The sequence below is a fragment of the Ambystoma mexicanum genome, chromosome 11 (genome assembly GCF_040938575.1).
Source record: "Ambystoma mexicanum isolate Mex_15411 chromosome 11, UKY_AmexF1_1, whole genome shotgun sequence".
Taxonomy (NCBI): domain Eukaryota; kingdom Metazoa; phylum Chordata; class Amphibia; order Caudata; family Ambystomatidae; genus Ambystoma; species Ambystoma mexicanum.
This window is the reverse complement of record NC_090934.1, coordinates 1477371820-1477397056: the sequence shown is the minus strand read 5'-3', so window position 1 is coordinate 1477397056 and position 25237 is coordinate 1477371820. Positions and strand designations below refer to the sequence as shown.

General features: G+C 48.7%; 1 protein-coding gene and 1 long non-coding RNA gene across 2 annotated transcripts in view; one reads left to right on the top strand and one right to left on the bottom strand.

The window, feature by feature from the left end:
* FURIN (furin, paired basic amino acid cleaving enzyme) overlaps nt 1–25237 on the bottom strand; it is a 369732-nt gene that overhangs the window by 69328 nt on the left and 275167 nt on the right. Inside the window, exons 5-8 of the mRNA XM_069625185.1 lie at nt 10765–10893; nt 8694–8770; nt 1417–1505; nt 276–448 (exon numbers count right to left, since the gene is read on the bottom strand). Coding sequence (XP_069481286.1) covers nt 276–448; nt 1417–1505; nt 8694–8770; nt 10765–10893 — 468 coding nt within the window. The remainder of the gene's footprint in view (nt 1–275; nt 449–1416; nt 1506–8693; nt 8771–10764; nt 10894–25237) is intronic.
* Nucleotides 16381–24828, top strand: LOC138504599 (uncharacterized). The gene is made up of 2 exons (XR_011279870.1): nt 16381–16929; nt 22040–24828. It is a non-coding gene; the product is annotated as an uncharacterized lncRNA (long non-coding RNA).

Sequence of the window (25237 nt, the reverse complement as noted above, 5' to 3'; positions counted from 1 at the left end):
TACATTTAACCCTCTGATGACTTTTGGTCTTTTAAGGGGGGGGCGGTGGGGGCTACTCCAAACCTGAACTTAAAACAGGACCATCACTCCCTCTTGAAAGCAACATCTGCCCTTTCCCAACCTCCGCTGCACATACATGGCTTTCCTGCAAAGTTCTTCAAGAAAAGGTTCAAAAACACACAGTCCACCAAACTGCCAGGATATCCTAGAATCTAGATGAGCCATGACTTCTTCCAATGAGCCAACACTGGGGCCAAGCCAGTGGTTTCTCTCACCTGGCTGACGCCCCTGTAGAAAGCTTCTTCTGCCAATCTGGCCGGGCCATCCACAGTCTTGCCGTCGTCCTCCGGGCCCCAGCTGGCACTGTAGATGTGGATGTGGTCAGGGTTGAGGCCAAGCGACCGTGCCTCCACAGCGTCAGTCACCTCTCCATCCAGCATCCGCACACCTGCAGGCGATAGAACACCTTCCATTATAGACCACTGACAGACAGGGGTGTTTCTAGGTCTGGAAAAGATCTGGGGCTACGCTAATGTCAGGATTAGCGGGATTCGGGCCTAGATATATCCTTTTGGTAGTAGCCCCCGAGCTTCTATCCGGGGCTACAACCAAAAGATCCGGGGCTATACCTCCCCTGAGTCCCCCCCCTAGCAATGCCTCTGAGTACGCAGAGGCTCTTGGGACATCCTTCGGAGGCACAGAGGGCGAGCAATAGCTGTTTTGGGGAGCATGGTCACACCCGTGTACGGCACATTTGGGTGGGCATAGGACTTGCATGCCCTCCTAAACGTACAGCATCTCACGAGCAGTGCCTTAACCGGCTGGGCTACCTTTGCAGTATTCTGCTGTTGGACTGGTCACTCAACTTCAGAGAATGAAACACTGGACTGAGATCCTGGCTGCTGACCAGTGGCACTGCACGACCCCCAGTGCAGTGCACATACATGACTTACAAGCCAACCGCGTCTCCTCTACAGCCGCATGGACACGGCCAGCCTCACTTAGGAGTCGGTCAAACTCTCTACAGGGGAAAGGGAGGTTTCCGACCCTGTGGCTAAATAACTAAGGGGGCTGTTGTTCCCCCACCCCTGGGGCTCTGCACCTGTGCCCACCACCACTGACACCAGACTTCCCACCCTGTGGAGTAAAGCAGCAACTAGCGGGGGAAGGGACACCCTAGAGGCAAGCCTGTGAGGGTGGCTTTCTAGGCCCAGATTAGTCCCCGAAGCAATAGATCTGTGAGGGTAACTGCCTGCTGAGGAGATCTTCACGTGAAAAGCTTCGAAGCCTCAAAGGCAACTCTGTGGCCATCCTTCCCAGGTGCATTCCTTGCCCGGGACTCGACTAATTCAGACGCCCATGAGAGCTGCACTTCTCAAAGGTTTCACTATTAATGCAGTGAATGGTTTCACCAACCTCCGATCTTTGCGTTATATGCCACCCCTACACCACAGATGCCGTTGTTTGCCACCGCTGCGACCTCGCCTGCACACCGGGTGCCATGCCTAAAAAAATTTAGAAAAAAACAGATTCAACTTGACAAGAAACAGAATAGTGGGAACCTTGTAATGCTTAAACACCACCACAGATCGCCATTATGGCCTTAGAAGGTCGACACTAGAGAAACCTGGAAACGGTGTTGGGTCCCGCTGCGGGCAGCCCCGTTTACCATTACTCTTGGAGATGGAGCCCCAGTGAGGCCGGGGGGTACCACGGATACTCTGGGGGCCGCGAGAGGAGAGGTTTCTATACATTGAGAGAAAGAACAAGGCCACATAGTGTGCAGCCTTTTGAGGTGTCATTTTCTTTGAAGAAGAAAAAACCTCTAACACGAGTTGCACATTTTCAAAATCTTCACACATGGAAAAAACACCACTTTTGCTTTGGGGGACCAAGGCAAAGCCCCAGCAGCCCATCAAACCCAGAGGGCCTCACGGTTGGGTCCCGCCCACCTCCCCAGCAGCCCATCAGACCCAGAGGGCCTCACGGTTGGGTCCCGCCCACCTCCCCAGCAGCCCATCAGACCCGTGGGGCTTCAGTTAGATCCCGCCCACCTCCCAAGCAGCCCATCAGACCCGTGGGGCTTCAGTTAGATCCCGCCCACCTCCCAAGCAGCCCATCAGACCCGTGGGGCTTCAGTTATATCCCGCCCACCTCCCCAGCAGCCCATCAAACCCAAAAGGGCCTCACAGTTGGGTCCCGCCCACCTCCCCAGCAGCCCATCAGACCCGTGGGGCTTCAGTTAGATCCCGCCCACCTCCCCAGCAGCCCATCAGACCCGTGGGGCTTCAGTTAGATCCCGCCCACCTCCCCAGCAGCCCATCAGACCCGTGGGGCTTCAGTCGCCCACCTCCCCAGCAGCCCATCAGACCCTGTGGGGCCTACAAGCCATTTTTAAAACAATTTTGTAGAATTGCATTCTGGTATTTGTGGTCTTCAAGATGGAGTGAAAATAAAAGGTGTACTCTCTACTCAACATTTCCATAAGGATTATTTTGCTGGAGTACTTTAATTATAATGCGTGTGCTTTTCAAGTTCGATTCATAAAACAGAGTATTGTTGAAAGCAAAACGTGGTGGCGAGGACTAGGTTCATGGATGTGGGAAGAGGTTGCTGCACTGAAAAGCTTATACCTGATCCAGTGCCGATTTTCGGGTACAAGTTGAGTTTACATGTGGGTTGACAGCATCCGCCCACTTTTTTCACTGTGCCAACTCCAACCACTCTTGGGTGTTTTTGAGGCCAGCATTGCCCAAGTTTTCGCCCACCAGGATTTGAACCCATTAAGCCACAAAACCACATGAAAGCTTATTCAAAGCACTCGTCTTGTATTAGTATTTTGCTTTCCATAGAATATTTCAATATAGATTTTGGGGTTAAAAGGTGCACACACCTTTCATACTTTGCCAGCAGTGTTCTATGAAAATCTCCTCCAGCTGTTTCCTTTTTCTTTACCGGGTACTGAGGATTCATTTTGTGAAAGGCAACGCTGAATTCTATTTTGAATTTTCTTCTATTAGGAAAGGCCAGATGAATTAAATGTGTGTATTTCACTTTAGGACGCATTCAGTCCCTGTGCTTTCACCAATGATCCCCACACACCTTTTCTGGACTTGAGCCCTACTGACGATATTTGTAGACCTGCGTCATTGCTTACTCTGACTGCCTTGGTACCTTTCCGGTAAATAGGCTTTTTTTACGACTGCACTATCCTGCATCAAAAGCACTTTGCCGTCTCTGGCCCAGGGCCAATCCCTGCCCTTACATCCTTGGAACGTGCAGTGACATTAGGTAGGTTTGGATTACTTACAGGTGATCTTCATTACTTCGTGCCCTGCTCGTCCTCGTCACAGTACTTTCTTTTGAGGTACCCATCTCTACATACGATTCACCTCACTCGGTCGGCTACTCCCAAATAAGCCTCACGCCTGATATTGCAACAACTGTAACATTAGCACTCATATTGAACGTCAGTTTATTGGATCCCCACAGATATGGACCAACTGTGTGACATTATCTGCGATGCAAATAAAGGGGTCCCACACATCTTTTGCCGTACGGAGCCCCCGCTAATCCTAGGGTCGGCCCTGCATGCATAGGATTTATAAAGCAGAAATCTACCCAGGGAGGAACAGGGGCCGTACGAAGGGGAAGAATTTGTGGAAATGAGTAATTGGGGCAGAGAGGGTAAGGGTCCAGAGGGGGGGTCTCACTCTCTGGTGAATGGCAACTCTATGGGGGCACGCTGCTCTTACAGAAGGGTATGTTTGGTCTAGAGGGTACAGCCCATGAAAAGGAAGAACTCTGCAATGGGACACTGCTCGACTTGTGGCAACAAGGTAAGACTTCACTGCCTCCACAGAGGCTTGCATCTTCTGGACATGGCGACTGGACCCGCGCATGTGCACAAAGACCACCTCAAATGACCGCGCCACAATGCTCTACTGTACGGGCCTCTGAAGATCGGCCGGTCCAACTGGAATATGGAACACATGCTCAAGGCACCTCTGTTTCTGATGCCAATTCTAAGAAGGAGGGGGCACATGGGTGCAGGCAGAAGCAAAAGAGTAATATTGGCTTCAACACCCAGGCGAGACCCTGAATAGCGAGAGGCTCTTTACTTGAATGAATGAAGCCAGGCCTTGTGGCGATGGAGTATTTAGCGCGCCTTTCAGCAGGCTGCTGCCAGGGCCCGCGGCTCTACAGGTAAACAGGAGCTCGGTGCCAGCATGGCACCTCCCTATGGGCAGAGCGAGCACAGGGTCCCTGCAGGCGGTCTGTCACTTAAATTCCTTTCCAGTACAGAAAGGCCAAAAGATACAAGCCCTGCCCCCTAGGACTTGTAAAGTGCCCCGTTGCTTCCGGAGGCAGAAAAGAACGGCGGTCTATGCAATGCTCACCACAGAGAAACAGGGACTACTTGCAAATGAGTGTTGCACAACTAGCTTCTAAAACCACCGGGGCTCCAGGATACTGACCAACAACAGGCATTGCTAGGGGAGTGCTGAGTGGGCTATAGCCCCGGATAGAAGATCAGGGGCTACAACCAAAAGGCCAGCCAGTCCAGAGTCCCGGATCTCTTCCAGACCTAGCAACACCCCTGTGACCATACATGGTGATTTGCCAACTGGATCCGCAGGGAACCTCAGCTATCTGCAGCTTGCGAGGACAGGGGCTGCACGTGCCCTCTTTACTGGACCCAGCCGTCTCCACAGAGGTGGTGCCAGACTGCACTCGAAGGCTGCTAAGCGCAACCTGGTGCGCAAGTGTTGTGCCATTCCTCCGCAAGCGAAGTCCAATCCCTTTCTTCTGAAGCGCATGAATAGGATACCCTGTCCCCTTAGCGCCCAGATCACTTTCTGCACCCCAAGGGGGCCTGGCACGGGCTCTCTTCAGAAATCCCATCAGCACAGACAGTTCCTCAGCAACACAACAATGGATAATGGCGGTTCTGGTCCCTAGGTAGGGTGGGAAGCGGCGCACAAACCAGATTTTCCCTGTAACGCGGACTCTGAAGAAGCAGCAACGCCTTCTAGCCATGGCCTCCTGGGCAGATCCTCGCTGGGCTGGGATTCATGCCAGAGTGGGGCCGATACTAAAGCCTGGGCATAGGAGGCAGTCGGGCACAGAATGGAGGGTCAGTAAGGGCATTGCGTTACCACCTCACCAGGAAAAGGCAAACTGCAGACACAGAGGACGTCTTTGGCATCTCTGGCTCAGCCAATGGGCTGCTTCCATCCAGCTGTGGCTTCAGGCCTTCAGACATCTGCCGCACAGACAAGATTCAAGCGATTCACCTCAACATCCACCTGCTCATTCAAGCCTAGACCCAGGAAAGCTCCAAACGCCACAACACACGCACACCTAGTCCCGCAACAGGGACACACATGCTAGAGCGGCCATGAATATCAACCTACGGACATGCTAGAGCGGTCATGAGCATCGCACATGCTAGAGCAGTCATGCTTAACCTACGGACATGCTAGAGCGGTCATGAGCATCAACCTATGCACATGCTAGAGCGGCCATGACCATCAACCTACGCACATGCTAGAGCGGCCATGACCATCAACCTACGGACATGCTAGAGCGGCATGACCATCAACCTACGGACATGCTAGAGCGGCCATGAGCATCGCACATGCTAGAGCAGTCATGTCTAACCTACGGACATGCTAGAGCTGTCATGAGTATCAATCTATGCACATGCTAGAGCGGCCATGAGTATCAATCTATGCACATGCTAGAGCGGCCATGAGTATCAACCTATGGACCTGCTAGAGCGGCCATGAGTACCAAACTATGCGCATGCTAGAGCGGTAATGAGTATCAATCTATGCACATGCTAGAGCGGTAATGAGTATCACCAGTGCACATGCTAGAGCAGTCATTAGTATCAACCTATGCACATGCGAGAGCGGCCATGAGCATCAACCTATGCATGTGCTAGAGCGGCCATGAGCACCAACCTATGCACGTGCTAGAGCGGCCATGAGTACCAACCAGTGCACATGCTAGAGCGGCCATGGGTACCAACCTATGCACATGGTAGAGCGGTCATGAGCATTAATCTACGGACATGATAGAGCGAGTATCGCACATGGTAGATCGGTCATGAGGATCATCCCATGTACCAGATTGGAAAGGCTAGCAATGAGAAATTGGGTTTCTGCCACACATGCAATTAGTGGGGAAAAAAAAAGAAAACACACACTGATGCGACTTTGTGGATTTATGTGAAGCAGGTTTCAATTTGATCTCCATTAAGAACCAGAACTCCCTGCTGGAGTCCCATCAGATGAGGGGGTACTAGTCCCAATACTGGAACAACATCAGAGTGGGTGCGGTGCCTCAGTGAGCGATTAGGGAAGGATTTACTTAAGAGGGGGAGTAATAACTTTAAGAAAAGGATTCACATTAGAATATTTTACCCAAGTTTGAGAAGAGTCATCTTGTGGCCCCTCATTGTGCAGAGCAATCGCCCTTGGCCGAGCTCGTCCTGGATGCCCGTCTTCAGGCCAGAACTCCTGGCACGGCTCACAGGCTAAGTCTATAAAGATCAATTACAGCCCTTAGACTATTCAGTAAGCATTCTCACTGGACAATCTGTAGGCTTCAAGAACCAGCACAGCTGGTAGAACGAAGCGATCTACACCCAGGTGGTGGGCCGACCCCCGACAGTAAAGGTCCAACAACCAAGTTAAGGGCCCGAGTGAAGCGAGGGTCACTTAATCTAGGTGGCAATGCAGCCAACAGCAGTTTCGACCCACCACCTCAGTGTATATTATTCGCAACTGCCAACGTGCCTTCAGGCCTGCAACAACGCATCTTCCACTGGGAGCCCCTTTTCTGTTTTGATGATGGTGGTGTTATCAACACTGAAAGCAGACTCCCTGTCGTGGAAGTGGCGCCTAGCAGGAATAAAGGTACTTTTTTCTTATGTTCTTATTTATCTTAGCCTTTAGCACCCATGTGTGCTCACTCGCCCAAGGGATTCTAAGGCTACCGGCAGTGCGGGTGTACTAACAGCCAATTCCCTGTGATCACCCATGCTGACTAATGTCTCGGGAGGATAGCTCAGGGGCCACATGCTCGCCTTGGAAGCAAGACGACATGGATTGCTGGCGATTCATTGTAAGCAGTTTCTCTGCCAGACCCCTCCCCAATGCTCAGCGTCTCTTCACCAACACTCGGCCGGGACCATGTCCACTTCAGGGTCCTGAGCACGTTCACCAACACTCGGCCGGGACCATGTCCACTTCAGGGTCCTGAGCATGTTCACCAACACTCGGCCGGGACCATGTCCACTTCAGGGTCCTGAGCATGTTCACCAACACTCGGCCGGGGCCATGTCCACTTCAGGGTCCTGAGCACGTTCACCAACACTCGGCCGGGGCCATGTCCACTTCAGGGTCCTGAGCACGTTCACCAACACTTACTCGGCCGGGACCATGTCCACTTCAGGGTCCTGAGCACGTTCACCAACACTGTGCTTTAATTTCTAACCTTTTACACGACTTTGCAATATCATCCCTGGTGGAAAGGGCTGCACCAGGTGTTCCAATCCCAGTTCCTTGCTCTACAAACCTCCGGCTTCACCTCTGGACTAGATTTGTCGTGTTGGCAGATGGCACCTGTTACAGCTGCGGCCCCCCATCCCTGGGCTGTAATACCTCATTACATCCACTGAGTTGGCAACAGCCAATAGGATGCTTGGAAAGACTCGCTGAATTTCAAGGTATAAGCCTGCAAGGTCTACGGGTGGCCGGCACCTTCAGCTTCCCGCCCATTTCTTTCGGCCTAGTCCCAGAGCCCAGTCTCGCCAACCCCACCCTCTGCTAGTCTGAGTCTGCTCCTCTGGTCCCTTCTGCGGAGGCCGCCTCCCTCGTCACGGACAAGCAAGAGCAGCTCTACCAAAGCCCGGCTCCCACTTGCACGGGGGTCCTCTTCCCAGCGAGCCTCACGCACTCTGTTCAGCGCCCCAAGGATTACTACGGGGGTGCGGATCACACAAGCACCCTCTGCCACAGGCCTCCCTGGCAGGCAACTGCTCCAGGGCCACCCTTGAAGCCAGTGCTTTTGCACTTGGGCCGAGACTTTGGCCATGGAAAGGTACCAGCTGTGCGAGTCCGCGACACCCAGTATTACCCACTTATTGCCTTCTGCCATTCAATGACACCCCAGATTCCTCATGTCCTATTCCGGGGTACACACCTGGTAGAAGCTGCAGAAAGGATAGCGTTAAGTTTGCTTTAGACAGGAAGGGGGGTGCAAAGTAACTTTCCTGGGTGCCCCCCATTAGCAGGACCCTACCCAATCCATCATTCCTCGCCATGACAAGCTCCAGACTGGCTCCTTGCTCAACACCACCAGTCAACAGCTAAAAAACATGCACAAGTGCACAAACCATGCCTTGCAGCCCACGTGCAAAGACCCAAACACGCTTGAACACAAGGATGCCACAAGGAGCGCCTTTGCTGGACCTTCCTAGAATGGGTGGTTTAATCCCTCTCCCAGGGAGGGGACACCGGTCCTAGAGAGAAGGGGGGGTGCCAGAAGCTCGCAGGGATGTCATGATCTCCCATCAGGTAGGGGCTCGAGTCTAGCGTGGCCTGATCGGTCCTCAGGAAGTTGCAGTTCCCCGCCCTCAGTCAGATAGACCATGAAACATGACGTGTCGTTTGATGGCTCACCGGTTGTCGTTCATTTGCGTGTACCGGGGCTGGGGGTCGGAGTCCTGGTCGTTCACGTCAAAGCTGGCCTGCGGATCCTGCGTGTGAGAAACAGGGAAAGAACTCCTTGTTAGAAAGAGCAGAACTTGAATCCCTCCCCTTGAACAGAGCTGCTGGCAGCACCCCAGCCCCCTCACCCTCCTACACGTGCTCATCTAAAGCATTCTCCCAACACGTGCTTGTGGTACTAGATTGATCACCCTTGGAAGGAGGAAGGGCCGAGTCAGTCTATTGGGGGTTGCAAACCCACGTTGCACAGCAACACCCCGTTCCTGAAGTGAGCGTCTTGCACGCACACCCACCCACCCATCCACCCACCCACCTGTCTCCACTAGACCTGCAACGGGAAGCTGGCAGCAGACCCTACACCCCCACTGCGCTCCTTACAGGACAAGGGGACCCTGTTCCAGGCTGAGAAGGTAAGACAGTAGAACTCCCTGAAAAGTGCAGACACAGCCCAAGAGAGACCAGTCTCCTACACTACTACTGCCATCCCTTTAAAGCTTCTAGGCGCATACAAGCAGCCCCGTCCATTGCTCCAGGGGGAGTCACAGTTCAAAAGCCGCCCTCATTTAAAAGTGTCCCCAGATCCGGACAGGTCCTGGGGAGCATTTCCTCTCCTGTTCTCTTGGGCATGGCTGAACACACCCAGGCTAAGCACACACCCAGGCCTTGAACTGGACCAAAGAAACGGGGATCATTTAAACATTTCCAACACACATACGGCTCAGCAGGGCCACGGTCTCCTTGGTTTCAGACCCAATGTATTCACTAGAATGTCTTACACTGACTGACCTATGGGTGGAAGCAAATCGCTCCATGCCACCGTGTGACCCAGAATGCACTGTGGCGGGCACTGCCAGTATAGGGGGCACAGCCCAACCAGAGTCAAGGTACCCAATGGTACCCGTCGGCATGCAGGTGTGATTGTGGGACAAGACGCCGACTTTTTATGCAAACTTTACACTGAAGTTGCGCAAACATTAATCACACTCCCTTGCATTGCTCCGGGTCACGGGCGTCAGTGAAGGCATGCGCGTGTGCACATAGCGGGCAGATGCACGTGTTAATATCCATACAAACCTGAACGTGCATCGGCCCACATCTACATGTATGCACACGATATGGCCTGCTGCCATCCCAACATGCCTGCTGTCAGTGCGACCAGATGACCGTATGGCTCTGGAAACCCTTGTGAAAGCTTTACTGAATCCCTGTGCAGGGGCCGTGAGGGTGGGGAGTCGTTAATGTACTCACATAGTTCCCTTCCATGAATCCCTGTGTGGTGGGGTAAGGAGGGGGGGGGTAATCAATGTACTCACATAGTTCTCTTCCATGAATCCCTGTGCAGGGGCCAGTGAATAGGGGATGGGGGTCAATGTACTCACAGTTCCCTTCCATGAATCCCTGTGTGTGGGGCGGGGGGGTCATCCATGTACACATAGTTCCCTTCCACGGATCCCTGTGTGGGGACGGGGGCGGGGGTCATCCATGTACTCACATAGTTCCCTTCCATGAATCCCTGTGTGTGGGGCGGGGGGGGGTCATCCATGTACACATAGTTCCCTTCCACGGATCCCTGTGTGGGGACGGGGGCGGGGGTCATCCATGTACTCACATAGTTCCCTTCCATGAATCCCTGTGCGTGGGGGGATGGGGGATGGGGGGGGGTGGGGGGGGGGGGGGGTGGGGGGGGTGGGGAGTACTAGGGGGTCAACGATGTACTTACGTAGTTCTCTTCCACGAATCCCCATGCGGCGGGGGGGAGGGGGGGAATCATCCATGTACTCACATAGTTCCCTTCCATGAATCCCTGTGTGGGGGCGGGGGGGGGGGGGGGGTCATCCATGTACTCACATAGTTCCCTTCCATGAATCCCTGTGTGGGGGCGGGGGGGGGGTCATCCATGTACTCACATAGTTCCCTTCCATGAATCCCTGTGTGGGGGCGGGAGGGGGGGGCATCCATGTACTCACATAGTTCCCTTCCATGAATCCCTGTGTGGGGGTGGGGGGGTCATCCATGTACTCACATAGTTCCCTTCCAGGTCGGGGTGGTTCTTCTCAATGCCGTCGTCGAGTATGGAGACCACGATGTCCTTGCCCGTAAAGCCTTGTTCCCAGGCGCCCTTCACGTTCAAGTCGTGGTGACTCCCTTCAGACTGAGAAGGGGGCAAAGGGGGGAAAAAAAGAAAACATTGCATGAAAGCAGCCCAATTACAACTGGCAAGTTGCTCTGCTTGGCATCTGATGGTTGGAGCACTCCACTATTTTTATATCAAAGTTTTCTATCTGTACCTATATAGTTATTCACAAAATACTTAAGGTGCGGGGGGAGAGGGAGGGTGAGGGAGGGGGGGGGGGGGGGAGTGGACCTGGCACAAACAGCCACCATCTCACCTCTAGTATTTATTCCACGATCATTTGGAGTTTTAACAAGAAACAGCTCAGAAAGAGCAGCCTTGCTCACACACACTGGGTTTTGAAGGTTAGACATGTGTCCATAGTTCTATTAAGGTTTTTCCTGGTCCTATTGTCCATTAGCCACATTTGGGGGCCTATTTCGACGGTAAAGGTATGCAAGATAACATCACAGGAAGCAGGGACTCCCTGCACCAGGTGAGGAGCCTTGATGAGCACTGGGGCACCTCATGTGGGGTGATCAGTGTGGCACAAGGGGTGCCATGAAGATCCGATTCAGAGACTGGTGCCGGAGGTCTCCTAGCAAGCCCCCAGCACAGGCCACATAAGTAGCCTCGCCTTCCTGGGGAGCTGCTGCATGGAAGACTGAATGAAGATCCACCAAGAATGAAAAGAGGCTTGAAGTCTTTAGGCCATGACTTCAATATGGTTAAGTTGCCCTATAAAAACGTATGAAATTCAATGAAAATGCATTGAAAAAGGGACATTATGCTTACAAGTAAAACCAAAAAAAACTCCAAAAAAATTGCCAGTTATGGTAAGCTAAGCAACAGGACATCAAAGAGGACATCACTGATGACATCACATCTATTGCCCACTTGTTTTTTTTCACTACCATATATAGGCCAGGTTTTCTGTTCATTGGCAGTCAGAATATTAAAATTGAAAAGGTGCTGTATATCTAGACGTTAACCTTGTCATATGTTCTTTAAGTACTTTCCTTAGGGTTTGATCTCAGCTCGTGGTGCACGTACATGGGGCAATAGGCATGCCTCAAACACACAATTCATTTGTATACATGAAGATATACTTTAATGTTATTAACATTTTTCTGATGATGCCGTTTCTTTCTTCCTTACTTTAGTTTCCCTGTATGTGTCTTGAATTGTTAGCTAGTTATTACATGCTTAACATTACTCAAAACTCTGATAAAATCACATTCCTTATTTTACTATCCAAATTACTAGATTATAAATATTGTACTTCTATGGTGCATGCTGCAGCCATTGCCTTTGTCTATGTATAATTAGGTTCCTGTATTAGTAACCACACCCAAATGCAGTTTTATTTCGGTAACATTCTTTAATAGATTAATTAGTTCATGATAGGTCTCCCGAACGCCCCTGACGTCTTGTTATCAATATTATGAACACAACCCCTTGTAGGCACATCAAATTAATTTCACATGTGAGGTCAGTGATGTCATCAAGAATATTTGTGATGTCATCTGATGTCCTGGATGTTTGCCTTAGCAGTGCGCGGTGGTGGCACGAGTTTTAGTTGCTTAGCTTACCATAACTGGTGATTTTCTGAGGTTTTTCGGTTTTACCTGTAACCATAACGTCCCTTTATCCATTTTTTTTTGGAGCCACCTTTCACATTTAAATAAAAAAACTAAAATAAAAAAACCCTTGTGGACCCCATCTACTTTACATTTTTCAGTAAAGTACATAGACTCAATACATTTTTCCAACATTTCCATTAGCATTTTGTGTTACGCTAATGGAAATGTGGCATTCATCCCCCGTTACAGGGACTGGTACGGGGGATAACGTCCCGGCAGCACAAGTTATCAGCCCAAGCGAAGTGCATCTGCGCGCCCTGATGCCAGGGCGCGCAGATGCACTTTGGGCATAGCCCTGGGCTTCGGCGCGTTACAAATAAATAACGAGGGCTCGGGAGCATTATCCTCCATGGCAGCCCATGCAATGGGGGGTAAAGGCCATTAGCACCCCTGGTTCCCAAAAGTGGGAACCAGGGGTGCTGCAAAATAGATTTATCTTCCTGCAGCGGCATCCCGCTGTAGGAAGGAAAATCTTTTTCCAAGATGGCCACTTTGGAATGGGAAGGCGGGGCTCCGTAAAGAGCCCTTCTTCCCTTTCCATGGCAGCCTGTAGAAGGCGAAGACAGAACCCCATGACCATATGACCACGAGCACATTTTGTTTTCCCTTTCAAACCTATCCAACTTTCGAATAACTTTACCAAGTAGCCGGTCCTAGGTGGACATGGCCACTTACACAATTTTCCATCGCTCACGGTCATGCCCAGTAGCCAGATTGTCCGGGTCACAACCTTATACCATGACCCGGACAATCTGGCCCCTGCCGATGGCCACTGGCTATACCAGAGTCAACAAAGATATATCACTATTTTTTGTACCTACATTACATCAAAAAATAAAAAACCGCACATTTGCAAAACCATGCTTTAAGGTCCTTGCCAATGTTCCTTCTACAAGTTGGCTTGTGTTTTATTTTTTCAAAAGTGTCAAAATGTGTGTACATACAATAGTCATATAACTTAGCCCCACTTGACAAAATCCATTTAGTCTTTCCTGGAAACATTTGTCCACATTTGTCAAACGGCAACAAAATTATAAAGCCATCTAAAAATGTTGAGCCCCCTAATTTAGCCTCCTCTTGAGAAAATCCCACCAAACTTTGTAAAAACATTTACATCTAAATTTGAAATTGTTTTGCAAACCTGTGTGCAGATTTGTCAAATGGCACCACATTTATAAGCCTTAACAATATTTTGGGACCGACGCCCTCTAAATGTGTTCCCTCTTAACAAAACCACTCCACACTTTCCAAAACCATTCAGAATCAGGTCTAGAATGAAATTCCAAAATGTCCTCCAGTTTCATTGAGTGATGCCAAAGTTATAAGCCATCCAAGAACTGCTTTTCACCAACCCTGTAATGCAGAAATAGGCAGAGATGCCCCAATATCCGAAATGTCTGCGAACATGGACCGTTTGCGGACTTAGGGGGTGAAAACATCTGCTTTTTGGCTTCTTATGGACATATCCCATCCCACCCTCATCACCCCCCACCTGCCCAGAGATTGTTTGCGAAGTTTGTCAAGTACAATGTATGTTTTAACTGCAGTGTTCCTGGACACCGGCGGATGTCTGCGAATACAACATGGCAGGCGTTTCCAAAAATCTGACGCCCTTCACACTTTTCAGCATTCAATCAGGGGGCGCGTCCAATGACGTCCCTAACCGTCTAGGCCAACCGAATGCCCATCCGCGGACCGAACAGGGAAGTGGTTCCACGGACCAGACAGCTATCACAAATCTTTTTGACCTACGTTTTGGTCGTTTAAAAAAAATAAAAAATAAAAAATAAACTACTGGACGGATTTACACCATTTCGGGACCAAGCTGCCACAAATCTGGTGAAAATCTGTCCAGCGGTTTGGGCCGTAGGCATGAGCAAAACCTTTTTCCATTGTGTCTATGCAACAAAAAAAAATAAAAACATTTTAAAAATAAAAAAGGAAATGTTTCGGGTCACCCCCACATATAACTTTGCCCCCCCTTGACTAAACCTCACCAAACTTGCCAAGCAAATTTCAGAGCAGGCCATATACTTTTTTTGCAAAGTTTAAGGATTCGTCCGGGGGGGGGGGGGGTGGAGTTACAAGCCGCCCAAAAAGTACTCTCCTTACAAGCGGAGCAACTTAACCGTAACTATACGGCCGCTACCACAGGTCGTGTAATGCAAAGTTATTGTTTTTGGGCATAAACTGCTATGCCTTCTTAAGCCATGGTGGCAAAATAAGGCATTGCTAGCAAGCAACTTGAAGAATAAAACTCTGCATGGTCCACTTGAGACCCCATAGCAAAGGAGGCCTGTAGTGGCCACTGGCACAAAGCAGATCCTAAAGTGGGGCTCAGATTGGAGGGTTGTTGGAAGAGTTGGTCTCAAATTGTCTTCAGTGGAGGAAAACCAATGCCCCCCAACCTTTCCCTGCTGGCTTGGGAGCAGTGCTATCCAATAGAACAGCCACAGGAAGAATAAACTAAAGCTTCAGGGCTCCAGGTTCATGGTATTGGGGAGCACCAATGGCTTTTACAGAAAGTAAATGTTCTCTTCCATCAACATTAAGAAATGAACAGTCAGCCTTCTCCCCAGAATCCCGGAAGTCTCTCTTGCAAGCTGGGAATTGCTGTCCAGGTTTTTTTGAAACATTTTAATTAAATGTGTTCCTGCCCAATAAGTTTTTTTTTTTATTAAAAAAAAAACAAAAAAAAAATTAAAAAAAACACATTCTTTAAGTTCAAACGAGCTTAGGGAAGTGGTTCCCTTAGGTTTGCCAGGTTTTTCACACTGATCCCGGTCACCATTTTTCCAAAAGGAAGGATTGGCATTATGGGGGCATATGGTGTTCCTACTCTAAAAGTCCGACCATAAACTGCTCGCCTTCATGCAGGTGCCAGTGAAGCGTCAGCTGGTCACCCAGAAGTGAGGCATTTAAAAAAGAACTTGCAGCATTATTTATTTAATTGCTTAATACCAGAGTTTGGTTTCTAAGCGCGGATCTGGGATTTGAACCTCTCTTGGCCTTGCTTCCAAGACCAGCACGTTGCCCCTGTGCTATCCTGCGTTCACAAATTCTTGGCGTAAAGAAGTACCCACCCTAAAGTATTCTGCCAACTACTTCCAACAATGTGTTCCCGTACAAATGCGCTACATCAAGACCTAACGTCCAGCGTCAGCGTAGAAGCGGGCTACCATGAGGCCCGATCCATGAAACCTTTGCTGTGTACAAGTTTACCTATGTACAAAACGTCCTGCTCCACAGAAGAGACCCCACGAACTGGCCATTGGAAGAGGAGTGTAATCACGACCCAGCACCGGCTGCTGGCCGAACTTCTCTAAATGCTGCCGGTCTAAAGCGCTATGACTTTTGCACGCGACACATTGCACAACCGCAAACTCAATATAGAGACCAAGGCATCAGACCTGAGCTGCAAGGCCAATCTCTCTGAACATTTATGAATGGATGCTGCAATGTCCTTAATGAAATGCAGGACAGGTGGAAGAGGCTTAGCTTAGGGCCTAGTCGCCTGCCATGGGATATTGGGTGCCCATGACCCAGTCTCTAGCAGTAAAGTTGCTCATCACTGGTGTGCTGTAGTTTACAGTAATAGAAGACCAGAGTAGGTGTAAAGTGCAACGCATCACCATTTACTAGTGTGCACTCAAATGGGGCAACTTTCCAGAGGGATCAGGAGTCCGAACAATCCTCTCACCACAGCACCAATGGGGTATCCAGCCACTATCTTCTAGAAAAACATTTTTAAAAGAGTAAAGAAGAAGCAACAAAAGTGGGACACCTCCAGTTGCCCTGCACTACTCTGGCCCTCGATATGCAGAATCCTTTTAAACCCCATCTTGGTTATTGTAAAGAAAGAGACATTCATTCAAGTTGAAGGTACGCATACATATGTAATGTTGTGCTCACACTTGGAGTTTGTACTAATCATCATATGCGTTAAAAGAATGTACTTTTTGCTAAAAGAAGAGGCCTTCTCTTTTATACGGTGGCGTTTAATGGCCATATATGAATAGCAATTGCAAACTAGAAAGAGACCTGCTGACCTGGCAAGAACTTGTTTTTAACAGAAGAATTGTGTTTGGTCACTGTATGTCGAAGCATGTTGAGCCTGCTAAAACTATCTGCAGATTATGGGTGGGGAAGGAATGAGTAAGCACAGCCTCGTGCACAGAGATACACAGAGGGGCACGAGAGAGAGCGAATAACAGATAACAGGAAACCACAATAGCAGATGTTGAACTGTTGACCTTGATGCAAAGTCATGACTGGGAGGAACCGCCTTGTGGTGGACATAATCTATGTGCAGCAATGTATGACAATGTAAAACAGATGGGTATAAAAGGACCACGATGTGCAGGGCAAAGCGCGGCACTTTGACGACTTGCTTTGCGAGACGGTTGAACTTGTGGCCCATTCGCGAATGCTTGTGTGTTAATAAAGCAATGTTTACTCAACTCTTTTCTGTTTGAGTTTTTATAGGGTCCCTCTTGTACTGGTTATGGTGACGGCGAGAAACCGCACCCACAATTTTGGTGTCAGAAGTGGGACGCGAAGGAGCGACAGTCCGTCACTGGGTGAGGAACGCCGCGGCGGAACCGGAGAAGGAATTGATCACGGGGCCCCAACAACTGAATCCGCACCTTTGATTGCAACCAACGCGTCATCCTTGTTTTTCCGGCTCCGTTGGCGGTGGAACAGCAGGCTGTCGCCCTTCGGGTCCGGAACACTCTGGCGGGACCCTTAAGATAAGTGGTATGGACGGATGCATGATGGAATAAGGAAATAATGATTCAGGGTTTGTGAAGAGGACGGTGGTAAGTCCGTCTATGAAGAAGTAATGTTGAAATGATGATATGATATGTTAGATACGCCAGGAGGATGTATTATTATTGTTAGCCAATAGGTGCATATTTGGGAAAGGTGAGTGTTTTAGGCAATTGCGGTATACCAACAAAATGGGTCAAGCGGCTTCCAGCAAGAGTGGTATAGGCAAGAGACACTATGCCCCTCTTGAAGGAACCCCTGCATTTGATATGTTGATTAAACATGGATTGAATTCAACATTGTTCTTAAAAGAATGGTCCGAATACACAAAAGATTTGATTGAGCATAAATGGCCAGACACCGGGTCCTTTGATGTGGACCGCATATCCAAAGTAGAAATAGAGTTAGTAAAAAGACGGGTTAGACCCGCACAGTTTGAGGCTATACGACTATGGAGGGTAGAAGCAATGCGCAGGCGCAATGCTCAGAATAAACAAAAAGCAAAGGAGCAGAAGAGAACGGTAAATCAAAAATTACATGATCTAGAGATAAAAGAGAAGGGTGAGAGGCTAGATCAGTTGGATAGACATATGATGATTAAGAACAGTGGGGGTATGTATCCTGCCGTGCCGGTGCCTCGATATGAAGATGTGATAGGGCTAGAAGACTGAATTATTGTTTCCAGGAGCTACAGCTCCACCGGCAGACAGTGAGGGTGAAAGGGTGGAATTCCCAATGAAGTATGGAAACCCAGATAGGTTGATAGACCATAGGAGAACGACTACTGTAGAAAAGGATAGAGATGGAGACTTGCAAATCCTTATGACCGGGCTGTATGGCACACCCCTCAATGACAGCCTACGGGACCAATTGGGGCGTTTGACACCTTTGGAATTTAGGACAGTGGCCACTAAACTATATACCTTTCATGAGGGTAACTGTAAATTGAGAGGACAGAGTACTGCGGATCTGCCCTCAGCATATCAGGACGCTGTCGCGTTACTACCAGTGACTGCGTCCAGTGTTCAGTTATGGGGATGTATGTCCGACATAATAGCGGAAGTCATAAGGGGCGGTGTTGAATGGGAGAAGGAAAAGAGGGCATGGGAAAGAGAGGTGAGGGAAAGAGAGGCTAAACTCAAAGATGCAGACCAGGCGGGCCAAAACGTAGCTAATCGTATGATAGCATCCATACACTCGCAGTCCATGTCCACCCTGGTGAGTCTGATGGAGGGCCTTGGCTGGCCTATACAAGTAAACGTAATTAAATATCTTCTTATTAGGGTGGATGATATAGAAGAGGAAAAGGAGCCTAGATATGTGTCCCAGTGGAATAGGATTAGGACGGAATTGGATAAGAAACTGCTATCTAATATAAGAGTGGATGATTCAGGGGCGGAAGAATGGAGGATGGCTAAGGTGGAGAAACTATTAAAAGATTATAGAAAAATAAAAAAGAGAAAGCTCTTAGTCATCAATCCTCTGTTTCGCCACCAGCGCAGGCCCCTGTGAGTGAACAAACAAATACGGAAAAGTTACTATTAATGCCAATGAGAGAGTGCCAACCCACCATAGAGGCAGCCACTGGTAACATGATGCGCACCTATGTGTATGTCCCTTTATCCCGAATTGAATTAATGCATATCACCAAGTCCATCCCCGACCCCCGTATAGACCCGGCAGGATTCTACAAAGAAGTAGGAAAGTTATTCAGACCAGGGTTATTTACCGTAGAGGATGTAGATAACATATTGTTAGCCATTGTCCCAGAAGAAATATGGACCCCCTTTCGTGCCAAAGACAATGAAACAATAAAATGGAAAGATGTAATGGATGCGAGCAAAAATAGAAAACTGCATGAGGAATATCCTGAACCCCTAAGGGGGCATGGCATGGCAGTCCTGAGGGCTCTAGAAAAGGTGTTACCCCCATTTGATGTGAATGTGGAGAAACTGTCCGCTGTGATACAGGGTGCAAGTGAGGAGGTAGCACAGTACTTTCTGCGTTATGAAGCAGCATTCAAAGCGCACAGTGGGCTAGAGATAGGGTCTGAAACGGGCCAACGGTACTTTGCCACAAACTTTGTAGAGGGGCTCCACGGGCCAATTCAGGAGAACATTAGGAGGGCAGAAAGTACATGGATGACTAGAAACCCCCGGGATCTCCTCGAAATGGCCAGGTATTATGAAAGAGGGGAAAGAGTAAAGGGACAACAAAAGGCACGACAAGAGAAGGATTTAAAAACCAAAGTGTTGATGCAACAGTTGCATCAAGGGCCCCAAGGCAGGTATAACTACAATTATAACGGCCCGTCACAGGGCTATAGTAGCAACATGATAGGGGGCCAAGGGACAGGAAGAGGTACAGTGCAAGGAGGTGCGCTATATGGGAGGAGGGATGGGCTACCCCAAGATGTATGTGCCTTCTGCAAGAGACCCGGACACTGGAAATCCCAGTGTCCCCAGAGTGGTGGGAGAGGAAGGGGCGTACGGCCCCCTTCACAGACAACATTTGCCCCAGGAAATAGGACTGGTGGGTACGGCAACCAAGACAATAGAATGTTTAAACCCCCTCAACCCAATGCCTTTGACGGACAAGCAAGAGGGGATGTTCCCTGGCCGGCCCCGCCTCCCCCCAATCTACTGTATCAGCCACAACAAACGACACAAGTACAAGGTGTATGCCAGGGTGAAGAATGTGGAGAAGGGGTATACTATAACAATGATTTTCAGGATAACACAAGCGATATGTCCTGAGGATGCCGGAATGAGATAGCGGGAGTGGTGCAGGTTCCTATAGACCAAAGGGGGCCTTATGCCTCTATTAGGATCGGCCCCCACCGAAACTTGAGATGTCTGGTAGACACGGGAGCTGGAAACAGGCACACCTGATTATACTAAGAGATTTTGCCTTTTTGTTGATGAACAGGAAGGTTGCGCTGTGTCAGTCTTGACACAGGAACAAGGGGGTAAACAGAGACCATGTGCATATTTTTCTAGCACTCTGGACTCAGTAGCTCGAGGCCTACCCCCATGCATGAGAGCAGTAGCTGCAGCAGCGACAGCCCTAAAACAAAGTGCAGGTATCATCCTAGGGAGTGAAGTAACAGTAAAAGTTCCACATACGGTAGATGTTCTTCTGAATAGAGTGCATACACAGCATTTGACTACAGCTAGACTCACACAGTATGAGATGATCCTGTTTGCCAGTAATGTAAAAATTGAACGGTGTAACACTTTGAATCCAGCGACACTGCTTCCTTTGCCCACCTCACCTGATGACATTAGGCATGATTGTGTGATCCAAATGGAAGAACACACTAAGGGTAGAGCAGACCTGCAAGACACCCCGCTGGTTGATAATGAGGGTATATTATTCTGTGATGGTTCCTGTTTCAAACTGCCAAATGGGGAGACAACAGCAGGGTATGCAGTAACTACAGGGGAACGGTTGATTGAGAGTGGGAAAGTGTGTGAAAAATCGGCCCAGGCAGCAGAATTAATTGCGCTAACGAGAGCATTAGTGTTAAGCAGCGGTATGAAAGTGACAATTTATACTGATTCAGCCTACGCTCATGGGGTGGTTTCCAGTTTTGGTAAACTCTGGGGAGAGCGTGGGTTTTTAACCTCCCAAGGTGATACTATTAAACATGCCCGATTGATTGCTGAATTATTGCAAGCCCTTACGCTGCCCAAAATGGTGGCCGTAGTGAAGTGCTCAGCGCATAAAAAACACTGGATTATGTCACGCAGGGAAATTCTTTGGCTGACCAGATGGCTAAACTAGCTGCCACAAGGGACACTCGGTGGGAAGCCCGACAGCTCATAGTGGGGAGGGATGTGACTATGGAAGGGACGAAGGAGCGCGTAAAGGAAATCCAAGCAGATGCAACCATTGAAGAAAGACTATCTTGGCACAAGGATGATCAATATGAGGAGACGGTAGATGGGCTATGGGCACATACCAAAACGAACACCTGGGTACTACCTGACGCATACTTACCTGTGATAGTGAGCGTGGCTCATGGTCCAACCCACGTTAACGCAAGAACTATGGAAGAAGTTTTAAGTACTGTGTGGTACAACAAAAGATTGGGAATGTATTGTCGCCAATGGGCAAAACAATGTGAAATATGTGTTTTATATAATGTGGGGAAAGGTGTACCGGCCCCGGCGGGCCACAGTAAGTTACCCACCTGCCCTTTTGAGGTGGTGTATATGGACTTTATACAGCTGGAGCCTGTAAATAAACATTCCTACTGTTTGGTGATGAAATGTGGGTTCTCAGGATGGGTGGAAGCATATCCCCTGCGGGACAATAGTGCCACCTCCACAGCACAATGCATATTGAAACACTGGGTGCCCTTGTATACGGTCCCCAGATATCTATGGTCTGACAATGGGACTCATTTTACTGGTGAAGTAGTACGCAAAGTTTGCAAGGCCCTTGGTATTGATCAACGTTTCCACGCAGTTTTTCATCCTCAATCAGCTGGGATTATAGAGGGCACAAATAAGGTATTGAAGAACAAACTGGCAAAGGCTTGTGCTGAAACGGGACTGAAATGGCCGGATGCATTGCCTATTGCATTATTGAGTATGCGTACTATGCCTAAGCGTACACATGGTTTATCTCCTTTCGAAATTGTTATGGGGCGTCCACCAAGTATTGGGACCCCCATATCACCTAAGAGATTGTCTGAGCAAGCATGGCCTGCATTACAACAGTACTGTATTGGGTTAACTAATAGACTGATTTCTATTAATGCACAGGTGAACGCAGTAGCTCCATCTCCTCTGATAGGAGAAGGTCACGACGTGCAGCCCGGTGACTGGGTTGTTATAAAAGCCTTCGATCGCACCAGCGGACTGCAACCCAGATGGAGGGGCCCGTTTCAGGTTCTCCTCGCAACACAAACTGCGGTAAAAGTTGATGGCAAACCGCACTGGTACCACGTGAATCACGTCAAGAAGACGCTGCCACTATTGATTCCTCCAGAAAAGGGAACCGACAAACCGCAGGTTGCAAGTGTACTGCCAGATGCCAGTGACAGGTGTGCCCATCGCCTCCGATCCCGTGACGTGTATGTGCCAAGCAACGTGTAAGGACACTGTTTTGAACTTTGATCATTAGGGAGATGAACATTTGGACTCTCTTGTTGGTTTTAGCAGAATTGTGCCTTACTGAAGACGACGGGCTTGTAGCCTGAAGGGCCTTCGGCGTTCCCCTCCTGGGACAGGCACTACGAGACGTGGGACAGATCGGATGAAGGTTTTCAGTGAGACCTACCACTACTAGAGTAATAAGGACACTGGTGCTTTAAATAGGGGATATTGCTATATCGCTAGGTTGCAACTGATATACGCTGTATACTGAGCCATATACTGAACTATGTCTACACCCGTGTATGCTGGTTTAGTCCCTGAACGGATAAGTGTATGCTCCTCAAACACAGAAGGTAAGAGGAAAATACCAGTTTGTACCACAAGAGGCAAAATTTTGTTTTCTGTATGCACGATAGTAGTACTAATAGCATTTGCCATAATATTCTGGTATCTGGAACATCCATCTAGATATGAATTAAAGAACCTGTTGCCCGAGTCAAATGAAACAGGGAGAACAGATTGGGTCAAGAGCAGGAATCGAGATGCCTATGACCAACACGACCCGGAAGACTATGCTAAAAATGAATACGTGAAGATAATAAACACAACATATGGGGTAGTGAATAAAACTGATTGCTGGATCTGCACCCACATGCCCCGACATAGCAGTGAAGGCATCCCAGTGTACGCATCGCCAGTTACTGAGGATGCGGGGTGTACATTAATTTACATGAGAATAGTGTCAGCACAGCAATACATGATACCGAATACCGCTTGTTATGTTAGAGGAGAGAACAAAACCCTTCTAAAGGAAAAGATACGCTATAAAATCAAAACTGAGGGAATCGGGCTTGCACCTGCTATGGTACAGATAGTAAGAGAACCTCCTCCCCCTATCACCATCACACAAGAGTTTAGGCCAAAGAATATATGTTTTAAGAGGAGCGCAAGAGGTAATCAAAGAATGATCTCGGGGTGCAGTCAAATGGTGAATCTAAATAACTACACAAAGGGATTGTTACAGATTGAAGGACATGCCTACGTCTGTAACAAGAGGGCTTATTTGTGGTTAGCCAAAGATTTTGTTGGGGTATGTTACATAGCCAGAATAATGCCGGCTGTGATGGTATATGCCCCGTCTACTCTGCATAAAGAAATACACAGCAGAAATAAACGAGCAGTAAACCCAAAAATTCCTACGTATCAACCTACAGGATGGGAAACGTTTATAGATCTGATGGGGGTCCTGGTTCCTCCAGCGGGCATCTTTATGAACAGTCAAGAAATCCAAAAGCTAAACAGGGCCCTTGAGTTCGTAATCGAAGAATCTGCAGACCTAATGGAAAACATTACTTATGAAATGAAAGCAATTCGGCTAGTGGCTCTCCAAAATAGGTATGTCTTAGACATACTCACTGCAGAAAGGGGCGGAGTCTGTTTTTTGGTGGGATCCCAATGCTGTGTTTACATACCAGAAGGGAGTACAGGAATCCTGGATGGAGTAAACAAACTGCATAAAGTGGCGGATAGCATCCACCAGGAGGAAGGGTCAGGAGATAGCTGGTGGATGAAGCTCCTGAAAGAAATTGGATGGCAACTTCTTACGCCTATACTGGTTCTAGCGGCAATAGTTGTAGGAATTTGTCTCTGCATCCAATGTTTCCCGGTATGTGTGTCGTGCTGTGTTTCCATGTGTTCTTCCAGCATAACGCGCCTAAATCCAATGGATAAAAGCCATGTACAACAGGAATTTTTTGACATGGGAGGCCTGGAGAAGATTATGGTACATACAGTATGTGATGATGTTGCTTTCCTGCCATCTGCTTATGCTAGGACTGTTTAGATTGATGCTCAAGTGTGAGCAAAGGGTGGATTGAAGGTACGCATACATATGTAATGTTGTGCTCACACTTGGAGTTTGTACTAATCATCATATGCGTTAAAAGAATGTACTTTTTGCTAAAAGAAGAGGCCTTCTCTTTTATACGGTGGCGTTTAATGGCCATATATGAATAGCAATTGCAAACTAGAAAGAGACCTGCTGACCTGGCAAGAACTTGTTTTTAACAGAAGAATTGTGTTTGGTCACTGTATGTCGAAGCATGTTGAGCCTGCTAAAACTATCTGCAGATTACGGGTGGGGAAGGAATGAGTAAGCACAGCCTCGTGCACAGAGATACACAGAGGGGCACGAGAGAGAGCGAATAACAGATAACAGGAAACCACAATAGCAGATGTTGAACTGTTGACCTTGATGCAAAGTCATGACTGGGAGGAACCGCCTTGTGGTGGACATAATCTATGTGCAGCAATGTATGACAATGTAAAACAGATGGGTATAAAAGGACCACGATGTGCAGGGCAAAGCGCGGCACTTTGACGACTTGCTTTGCGAGACGTTTGAACTTGCTGCCCATTCGCGAATGCTTGTGCATTAATAAAGTAATGTTAACTTGGCTCTTTTCTGTCTGAGTTATTGCAGGGTCCCTTTTGTACTGGTTTTGGCGACGGCGAGAAATCGCACCCACAAAGTTGCAAGCCGTTAGCCAGCCATTACAAATGTCAATCGCCACCTCAAGCCTATGCACACACACCGAGGAATTCCACCATTTGCACGGGGAGTGCGTGCTCGCTTGGGATTTTTTGATAATGAAAATGTGTAATTCTGCACACATTCCCTCTGCTCACTGCACCAAACGCATAGTCACGTGTACTCAGGGAGGAGACAAGCTACAGGCACTGTTCTCCCAGTCATGTTCAGATGGAATGTAGCAGCCAAGGGTACATCAAAACATCTCAAGAAAGGGGAAAGCACACCACCTTCTGGCCATGGGCAGCATAATAAAATCAAAGGCTCCATGGATC